General features: G+C 33.2%; 1 protein-coding gene and 1 non-coding gene across 3 annotated transcripts in view; one reads left to right on the plus strand and one right to left on the minus strand.

Annotated features, from left to right (window-relative positions):
• Positions 1-9455, plus strand: part of LOC106066513 (disco-interacting protein 2-like) — a 35513-nt gene extending 26058 nt beyond the window's left edge. For both annotated transcript variants that reach the window (XM_056013800.1, XM_056013801.1), the window contains 12 exons: positions 543-584; positions 2233-2372; positions 2570-2731; positions 4055-4185; positions 4510-4601; positions 4707-4783; positions 4878-5048; positions 5809-5928; positions 6126-6200; positions 6293-6467; positions 6898-7021; positions 7307-9455. In XM_056013800.1, the coding sequence (XP_055869775.1) occupies positions 543-584; positions 2233-2372; positions 2570-2731; positions 4055-4185; positions 4510-4601; positions 4707-4783; positions 4878-5048; positions 5809-5928; positions 6126-6200; positions 6293-6467; positions 6898-7021; positions 7307-7559 (1562 nt within the window). In that variant the 3' untranslated portion in view covers positions 7560-9455. The remainder of the gene's footprint in view (positions 1-542; positions 585-2232; positions 2373-2569; positions 2732-4054; positions 4186-4509; positions 4602-4706; positions 4784-4877; positions 5049-5808; positions 5929-6125; positions 6201-6292; positions 6468-6897; positions 7022-7306) is intronic.
• A 10087-nt stretch (positions 9456-19542) lies between these two features.
• Positions 19543-19706, minus strand: LOC129923531 (U1 spliceosomal RNA). The gene has a single exon (XR_008775499.1). It is a non-coding gene; the product is annotated as a U1 spliceosomal RNA (small nuclear RNA).
• Between the last annotated feature and the right edge of the window lie 1639 nt (positions 19707-21345).

Consider the following 21345-nt stretch of genomic DNA (forward strand, 5'->3'; position numbering starts at 1 on the left):
GGGAATATCATTGTTGATGCCTAAAGGACTCCACAAATATTAGTGACTATACATACAATCACTTTTTTGTCCCAGTTTAATGTTGTGGCTAATTTGTGTAGTGAAATAGATATTCCTAGGAAAATCTTTAAATAGAAGTAGAAATAATAATAATTGTTGTTTCCATAAAGATATTCATTTGAGTAGACCATCTAAATGTCAACAGAATAATCAAAGTGATTAGACTACATACTTTTACAGATCTCTATAAAATCAGTACATCTAATGAAATTTAAATACCGGTAACTAATCTCAGATCTAAATCCACATTATTTCTTGTTGGTCTCCTAGTGTCACTTTCCAGCAACCATATTAATCCAGAAAATAATTATGAAATAAGGTTATGTTACACAATGCTCACTTAGTTAGAAATCAAAATTTTCAATGAATCTTATCATATACCGGTATGTTGGTTACATAAATTTAGGTTAGAAATTTGAAGCAAAAGCAATTAAAGCAATAGAAATTTTTATATTCATGAAGATTTTGTTCCACCAATTCAGGTGCTGAGTTGGTGTCTGCATTCTATGGATGTCTCTATGTTGGTAAGTACTCCATGTGCAGACATGCCTACAGTCCCGCATTATGCGGAACCGTCCCGCAAAAGCATCAAAAAAGTTCACATGTTCCGCCGTTCCGCATTCACGATTTTTTGTTCCGCCAAGTCTGAATTCCGACACACAAAAAAAAATCGCCGATTTTTCATTATTTATTAATAATGCGAAATGAAAATACTGAATGCAAAATAAAATAGATATAGGTCTGTGTTTATTGTTTACATTTCATCTCCTCCCGGACCCGGTGTGTCCTAAATTTATGAAGATACTTTAGGTACGGTTGAGTTAGATGATCTAGACATAGATCTAGTACTCTAATAAGCCAAATGTTCCATTTAAATCCCTTTCTTTTCTCACAATGGCTCTACTAGTCTAGACTAGATCTAGACTATTCAAATTCAATAATTCATTATTATTATTCAACTATTACTATTCATTGCTATATAAACTATATTATTTTGACGTATGGTATTGTCACTAGATCTAGTATAGTATTGTCACTATTCTAACACAAACTCAACTGGTTTCTTAGGCTTAGGTTTCTAAGTAATCTAAGAAAAGGATTTTTAAAAAATACGTTATTAAAGACCTAGATCTAGACCTAAATGTAATTAACTTAGACTTAGACACAGTAAGGCTAAGGCCTAAATAAGCCTAAGGCTATAGACTATAGTATAGTAAAGTATAGTAGTGAGTAGTCAGAGTAGTATAGATCTACTTATTAGTATTATTACATAGTCTAAATTAATTATTGGTTTCTAGATCTAAAAGTAGGACTAGCACTAGATGATACTAAATCTAGAATCTAGATCTATATAGAAATAGACTTTGAAGATGATTATTAGATTCTAGATTTCTATGTATCATTATCATTATGTAATAAATTTAGTTCTCAATAAGTCTATACTTTAGATCTAGACCTAGACTATAGACATTAATATTTAGATCTATAATATTATATTATTATTATTAAAATCTGTGTTCTTAGACTTAGAGGACTTAAATTAAATGTATGTCTAGACTAGTAAGTCACTAGTAGACTCTTATATTATTTAGATCTAGAGACAACATCTAGAGTGATTAGAGTAGAGCCCTAGAAAAGGATCTATAGAAAATCAAGTAGATCTAGAATAATCTAGATCTAGTCAGTAGATTTAGATCTAGTAGTAACAAATAAAAATAGTAACATTTGAGTCTAGGTCATTAGAATACATTTTAGTTAGAATTCATCATTTAGGAGTTAGAACTATTGATTTCAAACAAAGGACATAATTATGAATTAAAGGTTTTCTTACTTTTAATTATAATATTTACATCTAATTTATAAGAAGCAAATTAGTATTGTTATTAAAGTAATATAATTGAAGTTTTATTTATATTGCGTACAGTACGGTACAGTATGGCTAACAAACATAAACGCGTTTATGTTCCACATTGGGGCCCAAAATTCCACATTTTCAACCTGAGTGTTCCACATTCTGGGTCTTGGGGGTAGGCATGTCTGCATGTGCTTTGACTTAGCAGAAGTGTTCCTGCATATATCTTAATAATATATATTGTAATCACAATCAATAATTTCTTTGGATGGTAAAAGTTTGCAACTATTAATATTGTTATATTTAATATCTATTTCCAGGTTGTGTCCCTGTGACTATTAGGCCCCCTCACCCACAGAACGTAGCCTCTACCCTGCCCACGGTACGAATGATTGTGGAAGTGTCCAAGTCTGTGGCCATTCTCACCAACAGCGCAACAATCAAGTTGCTCAAATCAAAGGTTGGTCTATGATGTTAAGTCTCAGAACAGAAGATTACTTAAATTAAGTATTGACTCACTAATTAAAGTATTGGTTTACAATAATTTATTCCAGTGTCCTAGCTAGATAATTTTCAATAGGAACTATCTTTTTTATTTTTTCAATACTTTTATACATTGCTAAAAAGTCAATTGAAGTTTTTTCTTCTACTTTCCAGGAAGCTGCAGCTATTGTTGATCCAAAAAATTGGTCCAACCTTTTGGATACTGATGATCTTCCAAAGAGAAAACTAGCCTCTATCTATAGAGCACCCACCCCAGAGATGATCTGTTACTTGGACTTTAGTGTCTCCACCACAGGGATGTTGGCAGGGGTTAAGGTCAGCCTTTTACTTAACCATTTCACCACTAAGCAGTTGTAAGAAACTATCTACCCCCATCCCTAAGAGAAGGGATATAACTCTTTATCAGCTATTTTTTTAAATTAATTTTTTGACTAAATTCACAGAAAAAAACTAATAAAACCTAACAAAAACCTTCTTTTTATAATAGAAAAAATAGACCTAGGGTTAAGCATCATGTTTGAAGTCATAAATAGGCCTACAGAGCTCAAAAACATTAAAATATCACGTCGTATTCAATATTGGATCTAGCATCAATTTTTTATTTATTTTCACTACTGTCCGTTTTAATGGTTCTAAATCACTTACCCCAATCATTATATCCTTATTCTACAGTTGAAACATTAATATTCCCATTAAAATCTTATTCTATTAAAGCCTAAACATAAGCCTAAATATGTTCCATTTCTAGGCTAGCAAAAAAAAAACAACGTAATTTTCAAAAAATCATAAAGATCCATTCTAACATGCTGCAGATACAAAATAAACACCTAAAGATAGCATCACTATCGCTCTTCTAGGTCAGAGTTAGTAAAGGTATAAATAGTTATTTAAAAACTGGCAGTGCGTGCATAAACGAAACAACCCAAAATCGGAGACTTATACAATAGAGATATTTGGCACTATTTGAGTTGTGACAAATTTTAATTATTTCCATCTATTATCTTATTCTCTCATGAATAATTTATTTTTGTGTTCTAAGTTTTGCATGATATAAAATTTGAGGTTGTGAAAATTACTGAGAGAGATCTTGAGTATAGTGCAGATTTAATTAAGAAAAGTTCAATGTCTTTTTAAAATGTCAAAATAAATACATGTTCTCCCAATTATTCAAACAGAAATATATTTTTGTTTAAATGTTTTTATGTCTATGGTGGATAATTTTTGAGAACACTTAAAAACAATTGTTTTGTAATTTTATAAATCACTCTATTCTTTGTAGTATCCGGTATTGAATAACAAGAGGGAAAAAACATAAAAGAACGTTGTTACAAAGGTTAAGACAGTAAAAATGTTTCAAATGTAAAATGGTTTTAAAATAACATATATAATTCTAAAACTTTCACATATCTTTGTGATTTGTTCAGATTGCCTCTGAATTCAATATTACTATAACTGATTTGGAAATAAAAGAGTTTAGAATGTCATAGACCTATGCTTCTTCAATGAAGCAGATTCTTAAAATATTTTTTTGTTTGTTAACTGCACCTTGCTGGATGGTTACAGCAAGACTAAAAACTCCTTACTGAAATTGATTGATTTTAAGTTGCTGACAAACCAGTTACTTCTTTGTATCATCAGATGTCCCATGCTTCAGCTACAGCTTTGTGCAGGGCTCAGAAACTTCAGTGTGAGCTCTACCCATCTAGGGATGTAGCTCTTTGTTTGGATCCATACAGTGGACTTGGCTTTGTGCTTTGGTGTCTTAGCAGGTACTCCTGGCTTTTTACTAAGTTAAATGTTAGTACTGTATCTCAAAAAGATTATTAAAAAAAAAAAAAGATTACATAATGTTTCATACAAATATGTGTGTGTGTGTCTTTTTTTGTTTCTTGTGAATCATTTTACATTTCTTACTTATCAGGTTAATGTTTTTTATAAAGCAGCAGAAATAATAGAAATATTTGTGTTAAGAACCTCAAGTAAATAAATAACTATCCTTATTGAATAGCTAGGGAATTTTTTTTTCTTAGCTTTCAGTTGTTGTTTTTTTTAATTCTTTAATTAATTAAATTAATTGATTATCTATTTTTTAGCATTTATTCGGGTCATCATTCAATACTCATTCCGCCATCAGAGGTAGAAGTCAATCCTGCTGTCTGGTTGACTGCTGTGAGTCAATTCAAAGGTGACTATTTTTAATGCTTTATTATATCCTTGAAATGGTATACCACAAAATATATTTTATATTTTGTCTTGATGTGATTCTTACATATGACTTTCTGTGACACAGTTCGAGACACTTTTTGTTCCTATGGGGTGATGGAATTGTGTACTAGAGGGCTGGGCACATCAACAGCATCCTTAAAGGTACAGAGTGTTAAGTTCAACAAAAACTAAAGATGAATTTTATTGTGGTGTTGTTGACAGGATTCTAGATCATCTTTAATGTGCTTCTCCGCAGGCCAAAGGTGTAAATCTGTCTTGTGTGAGAGCATGCTGTGTTATTGCAGAGGAACGCCCCAGAATATTGCTGACCACTTCCTTCACCAAACTGTTTGCCAGTCTAGGTCTGAGTCCCAGGGCTGTCAGCACAAGTTTTGGTTGTCGTGTTAACATAGGCATATGTTTGCAGGTGAGGGACAGGCGTATAGTCTAGAAAACATTGTTGTGAAGTTTACAATTTGAAATATTGGAAACATTAAATTTTAAAATTATTTACAAAATGGAATAGCTGTTGAATTTTCACATTATTCTGTTTGTTTACTTTTGATATTGGAAATATATCAGAAGAATTTGAATTTCAATAAAGATTTTGTAATAGATAAAACATTATTTTTAATTTTTTTTTCTTCTGGAGAATGCTGAATTGCTAGTCAAATCTTTATGTTAAAAATTGGTAGATAGAATGTTTACAATTGGTACCAACTAGTCAGCTTCATATTCACATTCATTACAGAGTGAAGACCAAAAAAAAAAAAAAGTTTTTTAAACATTGTTATGCTATCTTACTCATTTGATTTAAATAAAAATGTTTGGAACCCACCCCTTTTTGTAAAATTTAGTGATTTTATGTATGCCTTTTTTTTTTCTTGAAATCAAAGAAACAAGCTATACCGTAAGTACCATAATCTAAAAAAAATATTTTATACCGGTACGTAATCTGCAACTTCAGTTGTTTTACCTGCTTACTAATGCTGATTTAAAACTGGCAAATATATGATTCTAGGTGGTCTGCAGATAAAGAAGCCAAGAAATGAAGAACGTTTGGCCAGTGTGTTCTGCTGAATGTGCAGTTTTAATTTAGGACCATTCAGCATGGTCTGCTATTTGATATATTTGAAATTGAACTCAAAAGTATCCAAGATTGTATCAGATAAGATTTGTGTTTTCAGGGTGCTTCATGTCCGGAGACAACCACAGTTTATGTTGATATGAGAGCTTTAAGAAATGACAGAGTGACTCTGGTGGAGAAAGGAAGTCCACATTCCTTGTGTCTACTGGAGTCTGGCAAAGTAAGTTAGCTAACACACATGATTAGTTGTACAAATGTCTTTCAAGATTTTGTCTTTATTTATTGAAATATTAATTTAGAAGTACCCGGTAGTGAAATCTATCTCTCTGCATGCTCCCACTAGTTGACCTCTTCAATCATGCTTAACGCGACATCACTTGTTTTCAACAATAGAATTTTTTGTTTTTGTTTTCACAGCTTTTGCCAGGAGTTAAAGTAGCCATTGCAAATCCTGAAACTAAAGGGCAGTGTGCTGATTCGCATCTTGGTGAGGTAGGGCCACCATGTTTTTGCTTTTCCTAGTGTTTTGTGTAACTGTAGCTTACCATGTCAATGTCATTGTGTGTGTTCACTATTCTGAACAGATCTGGGTCAGCAGTCCTCACAACGCCAATGGTTACTTCACCATTTTTGGTGATGAGTCCTTGCATCATGATCAGTTTGACTCCCAGCTGGCAACAGGAGACATACACACTTGCTATGCCAGAACTGGATTCCTTGGATTTATTCGTCGCACAGAGCTGACTCAGTCAGATGGAGGTAATGTGGCACTTTTTTTTATTTATGTGTCAGTTAATTGTGGTGGTGATTGATAACCCACAAAATGATAATCTTGATGAAAGTTTTGAGTTTTGTGTGTCTAGAAAAGTTTTACAAATATGTTGGTGTTATGGAATCATGATAACAACAATATAGGATAATAATGAGTTGATTGATTTTGTTTTAGCAGTTTCTGTGTCATTTAGAGAATAATTCCTAACCATTTTGTAATGTGGTAAAGGTCATATGCTTACTATTTTTTTAATTTTCTTTTATTTACTACAGTCTGATAGCTTACAAAAACTTTTTTGTATAAATGCTTTGCTTTTAATTTATGACATTGTTTTCAAGAATTAATTAAATCAATTAAGTATAATGTTAATATAATTTTTCAAAACATCACCTTTATTATTATTTTTTTTTTTTTCAGAACGTCATGATGCCATCTTTGTAGTGGGTGGCTTGGATGAAACCATTATGCTACGGGGCATGAGGTACCATCCAATAGATATTGAAATGACAGTACAGAGATCTCATCGTAAAATTTGTGAATGGTAAGACTTAATAGTTGTGTAACCTGTGTATAGATTACCAAAGCTTATAAAAGAAAACTTTTTCATTAGTGCCATGAGCCTACATTATGTTAACAGCACTGCATAAATATTATTACGGTACCGTATCCATTACCCAGGACTTCTGTAAAATATTGCATCAGGGACAGGGTCATGTTTATTCCTCATTTGTTTTTAACTCCCATTTATGCATATTTTTAGAAAAAGACATATATTTGTTAAATGTATTCATTTTTAGTACACATTGTTAACCATTTTGTCTTTCAGTGCTGTCTTTACATGGACTAATCTACTTGTTGTCGTGGTAGAGCTGGATGGCAATGAGAACGAGGCTTTAGACCTGGTGCCCTTGGTTACCAACGTGGTTCTGGAGGAGCACTATCTGATTGTCGGAGTGGTGGTAATTGTAGACCCAGGGGTCATCCCGATCAACTCCAGGGGCGAGAAGCAGAGAATGCACCTGCGGGACGGCTTCCTTGCTGATCAGCTGGACCCTATCTATGTTGCTTATAACATGTAACCCATGTCCATCACTTTGCCCTACATTTGTACACAGCATTTCTCTCTCTCAGTACATCTGTTTATCTTAACATACTAATGTAGTTGTCATGTAGGTTAGCTTCTAGTACACTACTTATTATTCAAGCTCTGAGTTGTCTCATTATGTCATCTTATATTTTTTGTTTGTTTGTTTCCATGATGGTAAAGGTGAACATTGCTCTGCTCTGTACTATTGCTCAATGTCTCAGTTCAACGCATTCCTCTTTCTCTTGAAGAAACATTTTGTATTTGTCTTTTATTGACATCAGGAATAGAACAACTTTTAAAACATAACAAAACCAAGCTCTCTACTTATTATTATGTATGAGGTTAGTGCAGATGAAGGGGAAAAATAATAAGATACTTGAAGCAAATCAGTGATAGCCCATCAAAAAAAGGCCTCTTGTTATTTTATTATATTGATTTTTTTTTATTGTATTGGCCTGTGTAACAAAATAAAGATCATTTATAATATTTATTAAGTGTATTTACAATTGTATACATAATTATCAACCCAGCAAGAACACTTCCACCTTAATATAATCAACTCAGGGTCCATTTGGTTTATTAAAGGCACCAACTTAAAAGCAACACCAGCAGCAACACTGTTTGATAGTTTCATTTGCAATTCATGTATGTTGGCAAAGTGGACTGGTTTCTGTGATGAAAACTTTTTTTGTTTTGGTTGAATTCTTTGATTTGTACATAGTGAGTTTCTGTTGTTTATTTGACCATACTGAGCATTAGATTTGGTTTGATTGACTTTCTGTGTAGGGCTGAGCTGGGTTTTAGTGTTGTGCTTTGAATAGTAGTTTTGTTGACTGGGATTCTTTCAATAAATTGTTTTATCAAACTTTTTTTTTTTTTTTTTTTGAGTGAAAGAATCTCAAATTATATTTTTTTTTAAAACTACCACTTGTTTTAGTCATCCCTTCATGAATTGAGTTTCACACACTTTCAAGTCCAAAACAGTGGAGAATATTATTAGAATGTATTTGTTATTGTTGCTTGTGAAGTGTGGAGTTGAATTTCTGATGATGTTCGCATAGTGTTAGAAACCTACACAACCTAGGTTGGTTTTTTTTTTTTTTGATAATCACTGTAATATGTCTGAAACTTCAGTGGAATTATGATAATTTCAGAATGAAAGTTTGACTTGATACAAAAATTTTTGTTCACTTAATGACACTCTGGTTCACCTGACCAAAATCTTGGTGTCTAAAAGTTTGTTTTGGAAATCTTTATGCTGGTCAATTAAAGTGATTTATATGTTTTGTATTTGTCTCCGAAATGTATGAAAAAAATTGTGACCCTAGAATTTTTTTTTTTTTTTCACTTGTCAGTATGTTTTGCCAAAGACTAACACAGCCTGATCTTGCACAAGATGATCACATGCTAATAGTTTTATTGCTTCATGCATTTTAGCAAGGCACTTGCAAAGCATACCAATATGTGGAAAGTGTGTCATGTCTCTTGAGATTATTGTGGTCAAGATCAGGTGTACACAAGACACTAACTTGGAATCTCTATTTTTCAAACAGCATTTAACTGTTAAGCTTTCACTTTCTAAAGTCATGTCATAAAAAAATTACTAAATTATCTCCCTTGATCCAGTGTCTTTACTATGCATATTGTGCTCTTTCTTTTTGTTTTGCCATTTAAAAAAATCGTTTTGTGTCCACTTACATAGATCACAGTCCATAAATATGTATATAAATTTGTGTGTTTTTCCCTGTGTAAAATGTACATAATGTTTATGTTATATACGTCATTCTCTTGTTACTGCAGTTTCTGGTCAGTCTTACGTGCAACATTTTTGTGTAATGTACCGGTATCACAATATATCTGGTGCGATTCCTCCTTGTAAATACAATTTTTTTTAAAAACAAACAAACAAGCTTTGAATGACTATGCTAGTACAACTTCTTTGAAAGATTTCTAGTAACAGCTTCACTCCATAACAAAACCTATGTGGTGTAAGTGACTCATCCAAATTGATACGTAAATCATGATGTAGTGTTTCTAAAGGAGTTAGTATGTCAGAGATCGGACAAATCACAATTGCACTAGTGTATAAATTTATTTTTTTTTAAATTGTTTGTATTTTCTTACAAAATTGGTCATAAATAAAATGTTGAGTGGCTTATTGGTTACTATCTTCACTTAGCTCACTGTCTACATGGATTTGTATAGAGCATAATGCTGTTTGTTTTTGATGTGACATAATGATAGTTATTACACTATTTCATTTGTGATTGACCATCTGACATTTTAGATTATGAGATGTTCATAAGAAAGTTTGATAAACTAATGCATATCAAGTGTTTTGAGTCACATTCAGGATAACTTTTTCTGAGTTGGACTTAGTTTAGAAAGCTTTCAAGTCACAAAAAAACATGAGTACGGTACTTAGGTACTTAATTTTTTTAAATGCACTATGTTTCATTTCAAGATCATTTCATTCTTTGTTTGATAATGATACTTTTGATGGCAGGGGATTGGCACGGAAAATTATTTAAATTTACCACTTGCATACTGGTGAGTTTTGTCTGTGTTGGGTAGGGTACAATTCTTGCAGTCCTCTTTAAATCTTGAAAACAAGCCTTATATCTTGATCTGTTTGGAATTCTTCCACCAGTTGTTACATAACATTTTAAATGCTACATATGTAGGTGACCTGCTTCAGTTATCAGTCTGTTCTGACTAATGTTAGTAATTCATTGTAAATATAAACAATTTTTGGTTCAGTTTATTACGTCTATTTTTTCCTTGTCTCTTGTCAGTTATGAAAGCTAAGTATATATTTGTTGTTTATTTTTATTTATTTTTTTTTCATCAAAGTGGCTCACTCTGATTCTTCTTCTGGAGTCTCCATGTAAATTCTATAGTAAAATCAAATCTTAATTGTTCTTTTGATTTTCTCTATTCCAAACCAGTCTCTGAGAAATGCTCTTTATTTATGAAGAGCTGTTTGCAATATAATATTGATAGATGAATCCAATCTTTGTCTTATGTTTTTATGTGTGTGTGTGTGCTGGTTATTTAGAGCTCAAGTTTAGAAGATAATGACTAATGATCTTAAGCTGTTGATGATTAGTTGGTGTTGTTAATTTGTATTCCTAATGGTGTCATATTGTCATTGTGAAATATTTCAGTAGACTTTCTGTAATAAGGATTTTTATTGTTCAGATTCATATCAGTCAGAGCTCAGATGATGAATTAATTTTTAAAAATTTTCTTATGAAATCTGAAATTCTTTTGAGGGGTCCAACTGTTACATTTAGAAAGTGCACTAATTGTGTACGGTATGTGATGTGTATTTTGTCTTCATTTGCCTAGGATGACAGCATCATTGAATTGAATCCCTTGTGTTTGGTTGGATAAGTAATACAAAAATCAAAATGTTATTTCAATATATGTTTAATTTATTCTTGCTACTACTGGCTGTGCTGCCAACTCAATCAATGTAATGGCTTCCAGTTTGGACCGTCAACTGAGCTAATATATTGAGTTGCAAAACACTTGTCTTCTTTTTTTGTTTTAAATTTGTTGCCAACTTATACATATATGGGATATCAGATTGGGCTGCCAACTCAATAAATGTTATAGCTTGCAAAATTCTTCTCCCTTTTTTCCGCTATGCTGCCAACTGAATAATTGTTCGGGTTGGCAGCTATGTTCTTCCTCTCTGTGCTGCCAACTCAAATAACTATAAACTATTGCCTTATCCGTTTACAACCTTTGTGCAATAACATGAACTGGACAACTACAAGCTATGGAGTCTGAGACAACAAAATGGGAGGGGGGGGGGAGGTACTAGACAGAGAGATTTTAAAGTTTTTCTTGTACATACAATTGAATATTTTTAATTGGTTTTAAAAACCTGAAAATGTGTTTAACGTATTTCATGATCATATGATTTATCGATGTGGTCCACTATAAGTGTCGGATAATGTGTTGTTGTTATTTGTGTGTTTGTTTGCGAGCAATACAAGATGATATGTAATTCTGCAATTCTATGTTAAAGGCTTGTTTTATAGTTGTTATGAGGTCTTGGCTCTGATATAAACATTTGTGGTTTAGTTTGAACAAGAGCTGTCCTTGATTTGTACAGAGGCATAACACACTACCTTTTACTGTACACACATAATATATAGTTTGATTATCTGGTCTTGTTAATGTGCACATAATATCATGCATTATCTCCTTCATATTCCAAAAGAAGGGACAGAAAAAAAAAAAAAAAGATCAATACCAGCAAATTTAATGGGGTAACAGAAACTTTTTTTTTTTTGCTTTGTGATTTGAATGAGATTGTGCAAGGTACAGTTTTTATAGCTGCACCAATATTAGTATTTATTTATTTCATTTTTTTTGTTCTTTTTTTTTGGGGGGGGGGGGATTTTTGTTCCTTGTTCTATTAAGTGATTTGGCATTCTCTCTTTGACTACTCTTTGTCCAATTGTCTGTTTCCTCCACTGTAGAAGTGTATATATTACCTGGTAGCTGTGTCTGACTGATGGAGGCTAACATTATAGTCTGTAGCATGGTCTCAGTGCTTTATTTCATCATTCACACACACACACATAGATGCTGCATGATTAATTGGCTATATTACATAATGACTTCGCTGACAATTATTTAAAAAAAATAATTAAAACCAGAAATTTTTGACACATAGATATTTAATGCAATTTAGTTTTTTTTTTTTTTATTTATATATATTTTTTTGTTTGTTTTTGCTTTTTTAAAAATCTCTAGACTGGAGAAATGTGGAAATAAAATTTATTTCTGGACTGGTTTTATTTTTCTTGTCATTTCTAAGTACACTTGAGTTACAATTGAATGTACTGACTTGGACAAAATAATTTTATGAACACTTAATATTTAAAATATGTTGCCATAATCACATTTCTCACCCCATATTCATATGTTTGGAGGTGTGTGTCCCTCCCGTGGACATAGGGGTTGTGTGATATTCTAACAACCTGTCCATGGAAATAAAAATTCTGTTTAAGAAACCATTGCAAAAACAGTCAGAGGCGAGATACTGGAGCACCACAAAGGAGAAGCAGAGAGGAAAGAGCCGGGAAGCCATTAAAAACTAGCAGGAGACAGTGAAGAGTGGTGATGCACGCATAGAAATTTGACAAGGTGGGAAAAACTTTTTTGCTTCGTTTTTGGGTCCCCACTCAAAGTGCCACAAGTTTATCCTGTGGTAATTTATGGCCTTTATTTACATTTCCGAGGTTGCTTGTAAGAATATTACATATTAATGGGGATTGATTCTAAAAGAGCACCACACTCAATATAACAAAATTTTGATCAATTAATTTACCTATTAGCGGGTATAGCTAAAAATATTCAATGAGAATTATAGCTAGATTTAGAAATTTTAGATCAAAAGGTCAGTGTTAAAAGTGTGCTGGCACGTTCGTCCAAAGGAGTATTGGTCCCTTCTTGTACTGCCTAAGTTATTAGGTATAACCTCCAGGTATACAATTCAACTAATGTATGCAACAAAAGACTTTACTAAGTCGAAGGTAAACATATATACAAAGTTTATTTACGTGAGTAAAAACTCACAGGCCGACACAACTCAAAGTAAACAAAAGATACTCAAAAATAGTATGGCACATAGCCCTGGTCATATTTTACAACTATGTAAATAAATGTCACAGGCCTCAGGTCAACACATGACCACTTTTGACCAATGGGTTACAGGCTTCAGGCTGACACAGCCACTTTTAGCCAAAAAAAAAAACAACAAAAAAAGTCATGATGAAATGTAAGCTTCAGGGAAACCTATGAGCCTACAAGCTTCATAGAATCCCACCTATAGACATCCGTTCAGTAAAGCCCATCTGTTAATTCAATACAGGTTGAATCCTTCAGAGACAAGGCTATAAAAATATGTAAAGTCCATCTGATGATTCAATACAGGTTGAATCCCTCAGAAAAAGGCTACAAAATATGTCACGTTTGGGAGTACCCCAGGATGCAGGACATCAGGGTAAAGATATACTGCCTGGAAATCAGTTGAGGCTATATCTACTAATTAATACATTATATAAAATACAATAATACTAAAGATATACTTAGCCCCAAAGATCTCCAGAGCAGGGCACACTTCTCCCGAGTACCACAAGACACACGACCACTTAAAAAAAAAAATACTATTCACAACACAAGTCAAGTGGTCAAGCTGGTAACTCAGGAGCAAGTGGCTTCTTCTTCTTCTTGAAACTGTCAGGTAGAGTTGAGCCTTCAGCTCTTGGAACTCTAGGCCAGCAAAAGTGAACAAGAGCTCTCTCTCACTGGCGGGTGGGTCAGACTCGTTGCAAGAAGCCGCGTACACTAAGACCCCCGCCATTTTCCTTTTCTTTACCAGGCTAACCGTGCAGGACACGCCATTTATGTAACGGCCCATTGAGGAACAGCACCCGGATTGTGACAAGGTTGTGTATTTACCTGCAGCCCTACGAAAACACGTGGTGTAGAACCAGGCAATAAAAAGGGAAGTAGGTCCAGATACCGAATAAAGCATATGGACCTGGTGATATTTCAGCTAGACTACTCAAAGAACTAAGCAATGAGCTAGCACCAGTGTTCCAGAGCAGAGTACTAAGGGACTGGAAAGATACTAATGTTACCCCCTTCCTATTTAAAAAGGACAAAAATCTGACCCAGGAAACTACAGACCAGTATCACATGTAAAATCCTAAAACACATAATAGGTAGGTCTTAAACCACATAGACAAACATAATGTCATTACTCCATACCAACATGGTTTAATGAAGAATATGTGGTGGGTTTGGCACAGAAGAACTTAATAAACCACGAAAGGAACTCGTAGGCCGATATATGTTTATCTGTACACCTTTCAAAGGCAAACATAAAACATAATTACACATGGGCATAAACTTAACATAATTAATGGGCCTAAATGGCTAGACCAAGTTGTACCCCCTTCGTACACGAAGTCACAATTTTGTTCCAAAAAATTATTTTGTGGGTGGGTTATGATGCAATGGACCTCAGGAGTAAGTGAAGCAAAAATTTTGTCCATCGGTCAACAATTAAGCGAATTACATCATGTGTACGTTTGTACACACCGTGTATCAATGCAGTAAAAGGGGACATAATTTAACATAGCTATATAGAGAAAAATTTTAACAAAAATAATTAAACAACCAATATAAATCAAATTATTTATTTACTTTTATCAAATCTATTTATTTTATTAAGCAAATGGCATTCTAAAAATCACTTTTTTCTTACTAGTACTACATAAAAATAGCATTTTGAGTATTCAGCTTCGCCCATTGTATCCCATCCTACCATTTGTACACCTTTGACTTAATTAATTCTGCAACAACTTTTCAGATACATGCTTCAAAAGAAGCCTAAAGCAAGCCCACATTCACACACACGTTTTCACAAACAGTTATATCAGGGTTGACAAACACTTGTTTGTGGCATCTGAGGCTGCGAAATAAGAAAAAGACCATGTTTGGATAGGATCTCTCTTTCTAACAGCACAACAGTACATAAATATATTCTCACATTGTATATAATCTAGATAGCTTAAGAATTGTTAATATTTATAATAAGCTTCAATGAAGTTTGAGGTTTCAGTGACCAGGGCATGGAAAAGTGCAGGGTTCAAACAAATGACCACCATGAAGACAGTCCGAAGCTCATACCAAATGACCATGAAGTGCCTCGTTGCAATAAGTCCTCAACAGTAAAATGTCTGTGGGTGTAGACATGATAATTATATCCTAGCACAAACCTCATTCAGGATATGCAGGGGACGGAAGTAGGCAAGGTTTGAATGGGTGACCTCTAATCCTCTAAGACGACAGTCCGAAACCCAAACCAAACGATTAGGCAGTGATTCGTTGAACAAGTCTTCAACAGTAGAATGCTTCTGGGTGAAGACATAATTAAATATTAATACATCCTGGCACAAACCTCCTGCAGGCCAGCAGGGGACAGTCATTGGCAGGGTTTGAACAGGTGACATTTAAGACGACACTTCGAAGCCCATACAGAACGAAGGCAGTGATCCGTTGTAATATAAGTCCTCAACAGTAGATTGCCTCTGGGGGGAGACATGGTATTCTAAGTAGTAATATTACATCTTAGTACAAAACCCTGCAGGACACAGCAGGGCGATGGAATTGTGCAGGATTAAAAAAAAGTGCCCATCATGATGGCATTTCGAAACCAAATGACGAGGCAGCGATCTGTTGTAATAAAGATCTCACAGTTAGATGTCACTGTGTGTGGTCATGAAGATTATTAAGTAGTAATATTTCGTCCTAGCCTAAATCTCTTGAAGGACAGCAGGGATGGAACCGGACAGGTTTCGAACAGATGATCATCATACAACCAGGCAGTGAGTTAGGCAGTGTTCTGTTGTAACACATCCTCAACAGAAAGATCTAATAGGGTGTTTTCTGAAATAAAAACAATAAAACAAAAATGAACAGATGTAATATATAAAACTTATAATTTATATTTAATAATCTTACTTTTTAAATTATGTGTATAAATGATCATTTAGGGCCTACATAATTGATCAAATATATTGCTGCAATGGACACGCAAAGAAATTTAATTTTAAGTCTAGAGACTACTTTTACACTTAACCTTTTTTTAGCTTATTAAATTATACATTAATTAAATCTAGTTGATTTTAGATCTAGTCTTTAAATCCAAATTCTAATCTAAAACAAATACTTTGATTCAAAGTTTGAAAAACTAAACAGAAACATACAAGAAAATGAAATGAGATCTCTAAATCTAACATTTAAAATGTACCAAAGATCTTTTAGATCTATTTTTAGATCTAGACTATATTTAGAAATAAATCTAATAAATCTATAATCTATGCTTCGAAATATTTAAATAAACACCAGTAGAATTGTTACTATTTGTAAAAATCTAGTAGATTTGGATCTTAATTCTATAGATCTAGAATAGAATCTAAAAGGACACAGTCGTAACACCAATTATCGATCATGGTTTTTTTTACTCAAGTGAGACACGCTGTGAACATTTGTACACATCACTATTCACAAAATTATTTAGGACAATATATTAATCTTTATATATTTCAAATGGTAACATATTAATAACGTACATCTTAACTACAATATTTAATATGATTTATATCGAAGAGAATAGTTTTAGTAAGAAAATTAGGCCTAGGAATTTACTTAACAAATCGGGCTATTTGACGAACTGGATTCAAGTTCAAATTAAAAAATATTCGCTTCCTTTCTGTGTAAAATACGGTGTATAATAAACAAAGAAGAGGTCGATAAATTTATTTCCGGTGTTTAAAAACTTGTCCACAACTTTTCATGTGAAAAAAAATCATTTTAAAGTCATGTGTACATATGTACACACCGTGTACGAAGGGGAATAGGTAGGTCTTAAACCACATAGACAAACATAATGTCATTACTCCATACCAACATGGTTTAATGAAGAATATGTGGTGGGTTTGGCACAGAAGAACTTAATAAACCACGAAAGGAACTCGTAGGCCGATATATGTTTATCTGTACACCTTTCAAAGGCAAACATAAAACATAATTACACATGGGCATAAACTTAACATAATTAATGGGCCTAAATGGCTAGACCAAGTTGTACACACAGCAACTACAGACCAGTATCACATGTAAAATCCTAAAACACATAATAGGTAGGTCTTAAACCACATAGACAAACATAATGTCATTACTCCATACCAACATGGTTTAATGAAGAATATGTGGTGGGTTTGGCACAGAAGAACTTAATAAACCACGAAAGGAACTCGTAGGCCGATATAGATATGTTTATCTGTACACCTTTCAAAGGCAAACATAAAACATAATTACACATGGGCATAAACTTAACATAATTAATGGGCCTAAATGGCTAGACCAAGTTGTACACACAGCATAGAAGTCTAAATATTAGATAAAAAAACAACAACAACAAAATCTTATAGTGTAAACTAATCATCTCTATAAGAGGGATATGGAACATCGGAAACATTATAAAAATTAATGACAAAGTAGTTCTCTAAAAATAAATCAGTTGTTCTACATAAAACAAACATACATTGTTTGAAGAGTTTCGCTCTTCCTCTTTCCTTACAAAACAAAAAACTATAACAATTTAATATAACAAATCTATACTAGACACTTTTTCTTAAAAGCCAGTATCTACACACTGGTTGTAAAAATACATTTACAAGATTGACAGTTAACATTCTATATAGGAACTATTTCGTCTAGTATACTACAGGTACGCAATTCAATAAATTAATTCATTTACATGCTGGCTTCTAAAAATAAGGATAGTCCAACAACATGGACGAAAACCGGGGTAGCGTTATTCAATCTAAACTAGTAAATAAAATTATAATCTAATATAAGAAACAGTAAAAATGTATTTACCTGCAGCCCTACGAAAACACGTGGTGTAGAACCAGGCAATAAAAAGGGAGCGAAGACGAAGTAGGTCCAGTAACGTACAGACACTACAGTGACAAGAGATGCCGGTAGAACGGACAGTGTCCACGTTGTTTTTGACTTTTTACGCGCCATCTAGTGGGAAAGGTCACGTGGATATCGGTGTGGCCTGAACAAGTATCCGCCCCACTACATATAGATCATGCGAAACACGACTAATAGGACTAATTGATGATTTTTCAAAAGGTTTAGATGATAGTGAGCAGATAGATGCTATCTTACTAGATGTTTCCAAACCTTTTGACAAGGCTCACCACCATAGTTTGCTTAAAAAATTAATAAAATATTTTGGCATTGATGGTCCATTGCATCAGTGGATTAAAGATTTTCTGATAGGGAGAAAACAAATTGTAATAATAAATGTCTATAAATTAACACCAATAACAGTAAACTCAGGTGTACCTCAAGGAACAGTCTTAGGTCCACTATTATTTTTAATTGACATAAATGATTTACCACATTGCATTAGTTCAGGAACAAAAGTCAGATTATTCGCAGACGATTGCATAATACCGGTATATAGAACAATGAAAACAACACAAGATACATATATTTTACAAAGAGAATGGAATCAAATTATAGCATGTTTTCTCCACCCAGAAAAATGTCACATACTAAACTAAATAAATACCACTTATCTTATTCATGGCAAACCAGTTACACAGACTAATATAAAAAAAAAAAAACAATTTCGAAATACCTAGGTGTTATAATAAATAAATAAAAAATCATGAAATACTTCATATCGATGTTATTATTTTTTAAAAAAGCAAACAAAGGATTAGGGTTGATTAAAAGAAATTTCTTCAAATCAAATAAGAACAAAAAGCTAACATGTTATTTAATGCTATGCTTGCTACGCCTCTAGGTATATAATATAGTGATGATTACAAATAATGGACTTTAACCAAGCTACATGCAAATGCATAAAGAAATGGCTTTTGTTGAAAGGCCTAGAAAAAAAACACAACAACTAAAAACACGGTGACAAATGAAATGATCATAAGGTAAACAAATGAAACAAAATACTCACTGCAGCACACAAGTTGACAACAAAACTCAACTGTAGCCAAAACTTAACTTATAATAAGAATAACGCGACTAGTTGATATCTACTTTAGTCAAAACCAACTTTAGTTACCACCAACTTATAAGCTGTGGACAGAAAAATTTCCAGTACAAAAGCATACTTCTCCTGGGGACAATCTGAGACAATCAGAGAGAAAGTGGCACTGGGCCGCCGCAAATTACAGGGACTCACTAACAATGAAAGTTATTATTAGCCCTTTTTTGTCACATTGAAATACATAGATCTTCATCTATATTGTGCTAAGATAAAGTAATCCTGAGAACTTTCAATCCAAAATAATGTACCATATAATTAACATAATGCTGCCAATTGAGATAGATTAAATAGTTGTAGGCAGGGGATAGCGCGAACGCAGTCCCCCATACGCAAAAATTACGCACCCGAGTCACCCACATTTGGGGTGATCGCAGGGTTCAGCCCGCCCGAAGTGCAATGGACGAGCCTCGACCTGGGAGGACCACCTTGCTGATCATGGTACCTCCTGTGCCAGGTAAGTATGAAAAAAAGGGAAGCCTCGGGAGTATATGAATACAAAACATTTGGACTTTAATGCGCTTCTTAACGGCGACATACAAATCGCTTTAAGAATCGCTTTTTAATCCTTGTTTTAAAATATGTTTATCTTTCTGCACCATCTGTTGTTTACTTTTGTACAGCTGTAATTAAATTGAAAAAATGATATATAAAATATACAAAATTCAATAGCAAAAACTCTATTTAAATATAGCAGTCAACGTATGAGTTTTTACTTCCCCTGTTAAGGAATGCACAAAACTTGTATCACCTCCCTTGTTTTGTATGTAATGACCTTGGATACACAGTTACAAAGCCAAAGAATATTCTCGGGATTACTTTTGCTTCTCGTACGCTTAGGCCGACAGACAAAATGCACAATGAGCAAACATTCATTCATTAATGGTAATGAACTAGTGGTGTTATTGGGTGATTGTTTAATTATGGATGTAAAGGCGGAGCCTCCGAACCCCACTCGTATAGTATGAAACACTGCTTATACATTTTGTTTTAAATTAAATTCTACTTATATACATACTAAATGCCTAGTTTCTCTTTTAAAACAAAGCGAACATATATTTTAAAATGCAATTCGCTTGTATGACAGAAAACACTTAACTTAGTAATACAAATATTTGTGTAACATTAGTTTAGAAACAAGGAAACAAACACCTTCCACTTTAATGTTGAAATATTATGCACGTGAGTTGCCTCCCCTGTGAATATTAGCCTCCTGTGTTTTCTTACTATTAGCAGTGAATAGTTGTAGAAAGGGTGCATGAGAACTTTGTAACATCTAAAATATCATGATATTGATGTTTCAATATCCCTTCTGGTTTTTGTGATCTAAAATAAAAATAATGTTATAAAAACAATATTTGTATTACTAAATTAAGTATTTACCTTTTTATTTAAAGCGTTTACTTTTGCTTTAAAACAGAAATACTGTATTTAGCATGTACAGAGCAAAAGAAAGAACAAAAGTCAGACTATTTGCAGATGATTGCATAAAATATAGAACAATCAAAACAACACAAAATACAGATATTTTACAAAGAGAATTAGATCAATTACAGAAATGGGAATCAAATTGTAGCATGTTTTTTTCACCCAGAAAAATTCACATACTAAACTAAATAAATACCACTTATCTTATTCACGTCAAACCAGTTACACGGACTAATAAAAAAAAAACAAAAAAACACAACAACTAAAAACACGGTGACAAATGAAATAATCATAAGGTAAACAAATGAAACAAAATACTCACTGCAGCTTACAAGTTGACAACAAAACTCAACTGTAGCCAAAACTTAACTTATAATAAGAATAACGCGACTAGTTGATATCTACTTTGACAGGAGACAAAGACATATTACTTAATTTGAACCAAATACAGACAACATAGGAGATATAGAATTACAAGAAAAGGGAATACAAAAACTATCAGCCAACATCAAACCGAATAAAGCATATGGACCTGATGATATTTCAGCTAGACTACTCAAAGAACTAAGCAATGAGCTAGCACCAGTGTTCCAGAGCAGAGTACTAAGGGACTGGAAAGATACTAATGTTACCCCCTTCCTATTTAAAAAGGACAAAAATCTGACCCAGGAAACTA

This window comes from Biomphalaria glabrata, chromosome 16, assembly GCF_947242115.1.
Source record: "Biomphalaria glabrata chromosome 16, xgBioGlab47.1, whole genome shotgun sequence".
Taxonomy (NCBI): Eukaryota; Metazoa; Mollusca; class Gastropoda; family Planorbidae; genus Biomphalaria; species Biomphalaria glabrata.